The sequence below is a fragment of the Plasmopara halstedii genome, assembly GCF_900000015.1.
Source record: "Plasmopara halstedii genome assembly, contig: Scaffold_287, whole genome shotgun sequence".
Taxonomy (NCBI): Eukaryota; Oomycota; class Peronosporomycetes; order Peronosporales; family Peronosporaceae; genus Plasmopara; species Plasmopara halstedii.
The window spans coordinates 703,910-713,854 of record NW_020187208.1 but is presented as its reverse complement, the minus strand read 5'-3'; the positions used below and the strand labels follow the sequence as shown (position 1 = coordinate 713,854).

Genomic DNA, 9,945 nt, shown 5'->3' with positions numbered 1-9,945 from the left:
GAGAATCCTCTGCTCTGCGTGAGAGAGGTCGAGATGGCTATCGCATCCGCCATGATCCGGACTTTGTCCAAGAGTTGAGTACTCTCATTGCCGGAAAACAAGCCGATCCTTTCTCCGAAGTGGTTGCAGTGACCGTCTTTATGGACATCCTCCGCACTGGCGTGGCTGTATGGAATTCTTCCGTGTGCATCCGTTTACTTTTGAAGAAGTGGAGAGTGATTCCTCCGTGTGCATCCGTTTTCTTTCGAAGAAGCGGAGAATGTTGCATCTTATACCGAGTTCAACTTTAAGTCGGCACGACTTGGCTAGAATGCACAGCCTCAGAGCTCGCCGAGCGGGCCTGAGCCAATGGACCTCAATTATGCTGAGAAAGAGGAGGAAGAGCTCCGAGCTGCCGGGCAGCGTTTAAATACCCGGCGGTGTCTTGTCTGTAGAGACGCCCGTCACCTTTGGACTTATTGTCCGCGCGTCGAGGTTCATCGAGCCAAAATCCTGCTTCTGAAAAGTCTGGATTGTCGCGAAAAAAAAACGACAAAACCGAGTAGGCGCGGGGCGCCATACTGGGGGAAATTTGAATTCTGTTGTGTCTCAAAAAGGTAGAGGGCAGCAGGGCCCGGCCCCGAAGCGCTCCGTGCTTTTTATTATGGAACGTGTATGAAAGCCGGGATTGCTGGTCGTAAGAGCGACCGTGAAGGGTTTTGAGGAGCCATGGAAGTTCCTTATCGATTTCGGGGCGCCGTGCAATTATGATTGACGCTCCACACTCTAAGGATGTCTGTTGTATGATGAGGCGCTGAAAAAGCACGGTAGAGTGACACCGGCACTGTTTGCTTAGCGACATAGAATAGTGTCATTATGCCGAGGGTTCATGTGACCTCGGTGTCATGTTTCTTGACTTCAATAGTGTGAAACACTGCTTAGTCTTAGACTTCGATGCAAGGTATGACCTTATCCTTGGTATGGCGTGGTTGAAACACCATGAGCCTGGGTTGATTGGAGGTCGAAGACCGTGGGCGCTACGCGCACGTCTCGCGGTGGAGCTTTGGTGAGCCATCAACCCACCTCTGCTAGGAAGCAGAAGCGCTATTGGTGCGGGCACTGGACCGGGATGGTCAATGTGCTGGATATCGGAGTATCCGAGGTGTATTGGACAAGAGTCTCGAGCATGGCTCGCGGGACGAACGTGGAGTGACACGTAATCCACTGAGCACTACTCACGTATCAAACTAGTTGATGCATGTCAAGAGTGACATGGTCGGACGAGGTCCGAGGCATCCTGGACACGATCCTTTTGATGCGCGCGGAGTGGCACGTTATCCACTGAACGAACACTGCAAAAATAGCAGCTCTTCGTCGGATGTTATCAATAATTTCAAGGCTACGATGGAGCAGGGGATAGACACTGGACGACGCTGAGTGCAAGTTGCCACTAATCTTGACGAAACGTAAAACCTACATAGAGAGAAGACGGCGAAGCCGTATGGTTTCTGCATGACGCAGGGTGTCGACCCTGACCCAAGGTGTGTCTACCGTAGTCGATAGCGCACAGCTATACACCTTTGTCAACGGTATGACGGGGGAGGAAGATGGTGACGTCACTCTTGAGGCCTTCGCGGTGGATGCTCTTCTTGAGCCGGACGAGATGTTCTTTGAAGAGTTGGTGGTGCCTTGAAAGCAGGCGACTTAGCCAAAGTGATCATTATACGGTCGGAAGAGGTGATTATCTCGTCGTCGCTTCTGGATGAAGCTGTCCTGGAGAAAACCAAGAGAGTGCTGAACGCACGAAGTGGAACTTCGATCCCGAAGGATCCCTCGGATCCGTACTACCCTTTGGTGAAGGAATATTTAGACGTCATCTTTAAAGTCCCTTCGTCGGTTTACCTCCAGACCGAGGTGTGCGTCATGAGGTCGACCTAGTTCCGGTAACCAAGTACTGAGTGGCTCCTGCCCAAGGAGAATGTGACGTCATTGACGCCTTCATCCGTGCAAAGCATTACGCAGAAATGGTGCTTGAGAGCAAGTCTCCCCATTCGACACTCACGTTATGTGTCCGGAAGCTGAACGGCATGGACGCGTCGTTCACGCTTACAATATGATAAATGCTGCCAGCATTCCGGCACATACGCCGATTCCTAGGAAGGATGTTTTCCGGAACAATATGATTGGCTGTACAAAGTACAGTGCACGAATGACTTTTACTAATAAGAGCGAGTGATATTCCGCTGACAGCGGTGAGTACTCCGAGCGGAATGGTCTGGGAGTGGCTGGAGATGCCCCAAGGGCTGTCAAATGCACCAGCAACATCTAATCGTCTTGTGACGCGGCGTTCAGGCCCCACCGGGCGTATGCACAAAGATACTTCGACGACATCTTCGTCCACAGTCGTGCGGGACAGGGAGGACAGATGAGGAAAACCACATCGTCCATTTGAGGGCGGTGCTTGAGCGCATGCGCATGAAAAAGTTGTATGCTGCATGTTCGGCACGGAAGAAATCTTCTTTTTAGGGTGCTTCATTGTGAAGCGTGGCCTTCGAGCGGATCCCGCTAATCCATTGTGAACTGGCTAGTTCCAAAGAATCAAAAGGACTTGCGCGAGTGGCTTGGCCTCGCCAGTCACTTGCACAAGTATAGCGCAAATAATGCGGAAATGGCACGGCCATTTTCGAATCTCCTTACGAAGGATACGGAATGGTGTTGGGACACCGAGCATCGGGAGGCTTTTGGCAGGGTCAAGACAGCCTCCTTCATGCACCAATACTGTTATTGCTAGACCCCGATCGTTTCTTTAGAGTCGCCTGTGACGCTTCGGACTCATCCATCTGCTGTGCACTGCTGCAAGTAGACCCGATGGGCGAGATTGGATGATCGCGTTTGAGTTTCGCCAGCTTAAGGCTGCGGAGTTTAGTCCACGACATTAAACTACTTGCGATGAAGTATGCACTTGTCATGTTCAGGGTGCACCGGCTTGGTTCAAAGCCGTTTGCAATCTACACAGATCATGCGTCCATACGCACTGCAACTCAGTCGACTCAGCTATCGCAGAGGATGGCCAGGTAGCTCTTTTTTTGCAGAATATAACTTTGAGGTGAAGTATAAGCCAGGAAAGCAGAAGGCTTTGGCTGATGCGTTGTCACGCAGTCCGAATTATGAGCTTGCTCATGTCACGACGGTGTCGTTGTCAGTGGCGGATTTGATCCGCACCGCAAACGCGGGTGATAATATGGGCGTAGCGCTGCTAAGGCTCTCGAGAGCAAAGAGATTGGAAAATTGTCGGCACGTTTGCGCTCACGGTTATACCGATATTTGCTGAATATAATGGATTATTGTGTTAAGGCACTGATTTATCAGATACGCCACGAATTGTGGTTCATCACGATGAGGATTTAAAATACCGTATCCTCTATGAGGTCCACGACACCTCAATCAGTGGTCATCTCAGTCGTCAGAAGACGTACATCTGTGTGAGCTGCCAATGCTGTTAGTCTAAGTTGTACAAATGGACGAGCACATTTGTCCGCTCGTGTGAGTCGTGTCAAAGGGAGAAACCCTCTCCGAATGCAGCAGCGCCGCTGGCCAGTTTCCCGGTACCCTCCGGGTGTTGGCAGTCCATGAGTATATAGTTTGTGTTTAGCCTGCCGAAGAAATCGGTAGACAACACGGGGGTAGTGGTCTTTGTGGACCGTTTGAGCAAGATGGCTCATCTTGCGGCAGTGCCGGACATCATCGACGGTGTGGGTATAGCGACGCTGTTTGTGGATCGTATCTTTCGACAACATAAACTCCCGGAGTCAATCGTTTCTGATAGAGACCCACGCTTCGCTTAGCACCAAGATGACTCGGAATATCCGCAGACCGATGAACAAACTGAGCGCGTGAACCGCGTCGCTGAGACATTCTCCGCAGTGTCTGTGCTGGGACGCCGAAGCGCTGAAGTGCCATGTTGCCATCGTAGCGTTTGCGTAAAAGTGCAGTGCATTCATCTTCCGGCTACACGCCGATCTACGTGAACTTTATAATCCTTGCGTCCCGCTGACGCCGTCACCCCATGGCTCAGGGCTTGCTGGGGGAGAAATAGCCGAACGTCTATCTGATGTCATCCTTCTTGCTGTTTGTAAGGCAGTCGATGACTTCCTGTCTACCAGACTGAGTGTTTTACGACACGTTCGCGATGCAATGGCTGGAAGCCAAGACATACAAAAAGAATGCAGATGGTAGAAGCGGGAGAAATGTGAAAAACGTTGAGGTCGGAAACCTGGTTTTATTAGATATTTAAAACCACCTACACATGCAGTCTCTGCTGTCTTTAAAATAAAGCTCCGTCCACGGTTTATTGATATTTTAAGACCGTGACCAAGCGAGGCCTTGCGTATACTGAACCTTCCGAGAGGGATACGCACCCGCCCGGTGTTTTAAGTGGGCTTGCTTAAGCCGTACCGGGATCCGGCACAAGTGAGCGCGAAGGCGCTCGGCCACCCAAAAGCTGAACCAGCAACTGGTTCTGAGTACGGAGTGCAATAATTTCCGTTCCCAACGGCACCAGGCGCGCCACCGTCGCACGAGGTGACGTAACCGTCTGCTCGTCGGCTAGGAGCCGCTCCGACAGAGCGCGATAATCCTCAACGTGAGGCAGTCGGTGCACAAAGTGCTCCAGACTCTCGGAGTCTTCCGCACAGCAACAAACTTTGTCCTCCAATGCTCGAAGATCATTGCGTGTCACCGGACGGCGATCGTCCAAGTCGTCATCGTTCACCGCCGACTCTTCTCGATGAGAGTAGTGGCGTCCACTACCACGTTGAACTCCTTGTGGGTCGACGTCGTCGACAAGGACTAAACCAGTATCTTGTGAAGTGGCGGGGATACCCAAACACCGAGAACTCGTGGAAGTTCTAGGTGCCACTTAGATGAGACTGCCCAGACGTCATGGACGCTTATGATCAGAAGGATCATGACGCTTTGCGTCGTCGTTCACCACACGCTTCTCGTCAATCGAGTGATCGAGTCTTTCGCTTCAGTAGCGGGATCCGCCGAGCGAAAGCCGTACTCCACGCGAGGGTCTATGAATACGAGCGCATGAGAGCCGCCCTGTGGGCAGCTCCAACGGCTGCTCCTGTGCCTCGTCGATGCGATTGGTAATGATACCACTTCCCCCGAAAGTCGAGAGTTCGGGGAACGGACAAGGTCCGAGATGGGCTCACGTTGGTGCACCTCATCCTCCACGTCTTCCCATGCTGGGAAAGGATTATTTGACTCATAGTCGATTTCCCCCAAATCCTAGTCGAGAATTCCGTCGCCCGTGGCGGGCACGGTGCGTGTTGCTCGGTTGCTGAGGGCTTGGAATGGGCTTCTTCGTGATGCCGCGGACGTACTGCCCAGAGATGCACCCCGTGCAGAAGAAGAAGGGCTTTGCCCGCGGGCGCCTCAAAACAGCCAGACTGGTGTTTTTGTGTCATAGACACAGGGCTCATTGAGCGGAAAATGATTTAATATGGTCATAGGGACGTAACTGTGCCTCAGACACGCGAGCCTCGTATGAGGCGACAGCTTATTGTGAATTGTGGTTTTTCACAATTTTGATGGGAGAGAGTGTAACGAGGTTACACGTACCCTCGTATGTATGGGTCAGTCACACAAGATGGTGTTACCGAACAAAGGTGTGAATAACACAAATCGGTGTAATAGCACAATGGTGTGGCTACACCGTAGCAAGGAGCCACTACGTGGCAGGATTGCCAGTAGTAATGCATATCAATTAGGTATTACTGTATTAGTTAGGTATTATTATATTAATCAGGAAAACCTTTTATATACTGACGGCTCTGCCGCAACTAAACAATTAAGTAAAGTTTTAATTTTGAACGAAAGAGCCTCTTTACCTTAGGTAAGGTTTTATGTAGTCTTGGAGGTAGCGGATTACGATCCGCTACACTCGCACCAATTCTTGTAAAGAACGTAAAGTCGGTGACCTTAGCTTAGCTTCCTCTAAGCAAAGAACTACGGCAACCCCGCTGCGGTAATTGAAAAAGGCTCTCAGGTGCAGGCACCTGAGTGCATGGAGTGCATGGAGTGCCGATAAACTGACGCTCGCTAATCGTTTGTTTCCGCGCAATGTCTCACGAAGTCAGAAGAAAAGTGAACCCGGTGTGATTTGAGGGGTGTCTAATAGGATTAAATTCTATTGTGTACGCATACCCTATACTTCTTTGCGAAACCCGTGAATAACAGAAAAACTAAAGTATTGGCACAAATGGAAAAGATAGGACTCTTTACAAGAGATCCGTGGTACACATGGCTGCTAGCTACTCATCGAGTAATAGAAGCGATTTAGCTATCAAAACCAGTTATTGTGTATTATTCTCGTCAAAGCAACTTAGGAAATTGCTTACTATTAGAATCTCTCAGTGATGCTCCTGAGTGAAGCCTACAAGTCCTTTTCAGACTCTTTGAAGTCAAAGCTTCATTTGCGCAAGGTCACAGCAACTTCGTTGCATAGTGAATGAAGAGTTGAGGAAGCAGTCGGAGTTTGTATAGCAAAATTAAGAGAGACTTTGTGTGGACTGAAAACGTTTTGTTTTTGTTTTTGATAGATATTGACATCCAAATGGAAACTCAGCTAATAACGATACATGCATCCAACAGCTAAGCTTAGGTCTGTCGGTTGTGGTATAAGTGTGAAGCACGGTTAAATTTCTCCTTGTGTCATAAAGCATCTTTAATCGTGTCTTTTGCACCTTATTCTTTGTCATTTTATCAATTAACTCTTTTTAGGTAAGTCATGTACAACACATACACCTATTTCTATTTGGTGCGAACGTCGCAAAGCATGGAGCTCGGTTGGGGCAATTCGTGTACGTGCGCTGCCTTCAAACCATCAGCCGGACTTCTACCTGCATCCTAAAGACTAGATGTCTCACAATTGTGCCTCTTTTTGACTTCTATGTTCTCTCTTAATCAAACTTACCGAATGAAAAGATTTAGAAGGATACGGCTTAAACCAGAGGTGCACGTCCACAGTTCAAACGAATTAAATGCTTATTCTGATACAGTGATCTCTTGTTGCTTCTCTACCAGCTATGACGATGGGGCAATGGCACTGACTAGCGAGAACAAACCTCGTATTCTTCTTATGGGATTGCGCAGGTACCGCGAATCTCCTTGTTCACCCGATTTTATCTTAAAGATAGCATTGTTCTTCCATGTTAATAGGAGCGGCAAGTCAAGCATTCAGCGAGTAGTATTTCACAAAATGTCACCACACGAGACACTTTTCTTGGAAGGCACCAACAGTCTTGACATCAAATACATTGCCAATAATTCTTTTGTACAATTTCAAATTTGGGATTTTCCGGGCGACTACGACTTTAAAGGTAATGAATGATACATGATGTGTCACGTCTATTACGAGAGATTTACAATACTGGGTTTGTTGCAGAGGATTTGGTCTATGGCGGCCAGCTTGTAAACGAGGAGATGATCTTCAGTAATTGCGGCTCGATTGTGTTCGTTATTGACGCACAGGATGAGCCATATGCAGAGGCACTGGCACGTCTGCACGACACAGTTACACGTGCTCACCGATATAATCCAGACATTCTGTTCGAGGTATTTATTCATAAAGTGGATGGAGATCTTTTCCTTTCAGATGATCACAAGATTGGTACGGACGTTAAGTACCAAATGGATGAGTGAAGTTTTTTATTGTGACAAATGATTAAATGATTTAATGACAGACTGCCAGCGCGAGATCCAGCAGCAAATCATGGACGAAATCAAAGATGGAGATCTGGATATTCACATGAGCTTCTATCTGACGAGTATATATGATCACTCGATTTTCGAGGCTTTCAGCAAGGTTGTGCAGAAGTTGATTCCACAGCTACCGACGCTCGAAAATCTTCTCAATGTTCTCATTACGGTTAGAAATTATATGCTGTTCGTGCTACGATCAAACTACATTGCTCACATTGCAATGTGTTGTTGTGCAGAGTTGCAATATGGAAAAATCATTTTTATTTGACGTCGTGAGTAAAGTTTACATCGCAACGGACAGTAATCCGGTCGACATGCAATCGTATGAGCTGTGTAGTGATATGATTGATGTTGTCATCGACGTTTCGTGTATCTATGGGTAAGCACGATAATCGGGAAGACTTTTGTGGATGACATCTCTGTTGCTGAGCAGGATGAAAGACGATGGGGAAGGTGATGGGTTAGCTTACGATTCAAAGTCTTCCTCAGTGATCAAACTCAATAACGGAATGGTTTTATACCTTCGTGAAGTAAACAAGTAAGTCAATTTTTTACTCATAAATTGAAGATTCCTTGTCTGAAGTATTTTGCATTCATAGCTATCTGGCATTGGTGTGTTTGCTACGTGGTGAAAATTTTATGAAGCAAGGAATCATTGACTACAACATCGACTGCTTCAAGTCAGCCATTGGCGACGTTTTTAAGGCACCAAAAGCCATCGAGTAGAAGGCAATCATGAGCGCAAAGAAGAATTTTCTTTCTTAGTGTAGAGCAATCAAATAACATTGCATTTGCTAAGTACAGAAAATGCATAGCTCGTGATGAGTATTGTCATGCGACACTTCGAATGTAAATATGTTGATATCGAATCCGAGTTCCTAGTTTGTCTCCAAATGGTACGTACAGATTACCATACAAGGCTACTTGTGCCTCGACTTTAGCACGTCTTGGTGTCGAAGTCAAGGTTCTTAATTTGGTATGCTTGTATACGATACGATGTGGAAGTGATGTCAGATGCCTTTCAAAAGGTCGGCAAGCAAGGATCCGAAATGATGAAAAGAGTTGGCTGAACGACTCTCTCTGGATTTACTTACTATGTCAATGTTACCATTAACTGAGCTACACAAAGCCACTCGATGCATTATCTCTCGGGATTGAAAATACATCACTGACTTTATCTCCGAATTCCGTCAAATTTGTTTATTTTCACATTGTTGAGCTGTTCGCTCATGTATGCAGCGATACATTCCTTATCAATGCCAGATAAGCTTATAGCCGCAACAACAAGCGGCTGAAACAAATCTGCGCGAAACGCGCTTTTAACTGAAAATCTTCAGCGACACGTATCAAGATTAAAGCGTCTACAACTCGGCGGTTCGAGCTGCAACTATGTGAGCGTTTCAAAGAAAATATAAACCCTTGATAAAATTTGACATCGTCATTGTAGCATGTAAGTATATGCTACTCTCCCTCCGTTTCCTGTGCTTGAGTTGAGCCTTTTGCTTTTGTATTATTAAGAAGTGCTTGCTTTCTCTTTCGAGAAGTGAAGCCTTTAAATTGCACTCGATTTTCTATAGGCTATAGTTCAAAATGCGTTAGTCCTATCAAAGGAATCGTGTGATTGATCCTGTTGTGAATATCTTCATGTGACCATCGCTCCTTCATACAGCGCCTGTCTTTAGAAATGCAGAGGTTTTAATTGAGGACCTATGCGAGAATTAATATTTAGCCAAAAAGCCAGATTGACTGTACGACTGCATTCCGATTGCTAAACACTTCGGTCAACGTCTGAGCATTGTCATATTAAGAAACACACAAATGGATTAAGCGAATGTGATGCCTCAGCTGCAGCAAGAGTGTGCTGATGAAAATGGATTACTATTGGTGACGGCAAGAAACCAAGATGTGGCGATGTAGCTTATAGAAACTATGCCTTTAAAAAATGCCTTCACTGAAGAAATGCACTCACAATCTTGATTAACGCAATTGCTGAACTTTACATTTATTCTTAAGATGCGTTGACAACCTATTTATCGTGATTCAGCTCACATGCAAACAATAGAGTAAGCTCATTGATGGTCAAAGCATTGAGAGCTTTGATCTCCTTCGCAGTCAATCTTGGCTGAGAAATATCATCTAGTCTTCTAATGTTCAGCGATTTTCTTCGGTAGGTTTACTCCATGTGATTGAATGCTTAAG

At 46.9% G+C, this 9,945-nt stretch overlaps 1 protein-coding gene across 1 annotated transcript; it reads left to right on the top strand.

Moving 5' to 3' along the window:
- Positions 1-6,820: 6,820 nt before the first annotated feature.
- On the top strand, positions 6,821-8,472 carry PHALS_05042 (ras-related gtp-binding protein; the record flags this gene model as incomplete). The annotated part of the gene is made up of 9 exons (XM_024722775.1): positions 6,821-6,845; positions 6,970-6,997; positions 7,069-7,137; positions 7,204-7,364; positions 7,430-7,654; positions 7,728-7,912; positions 7,983-8,125; positions 8,180-8,284; positions 8,346-8,472. The coding sequence occupies 9 exons, from the start codon at positions 6,821-6,823 to the stop codon at positions 8,470-8,472; spliced, it is 1,068 nt and encodes a 355-aa protein (XP_024573818.1).
- Between the last annotated feature and the right edge of the window lie 1,473 nt (positions 8,473-9,945).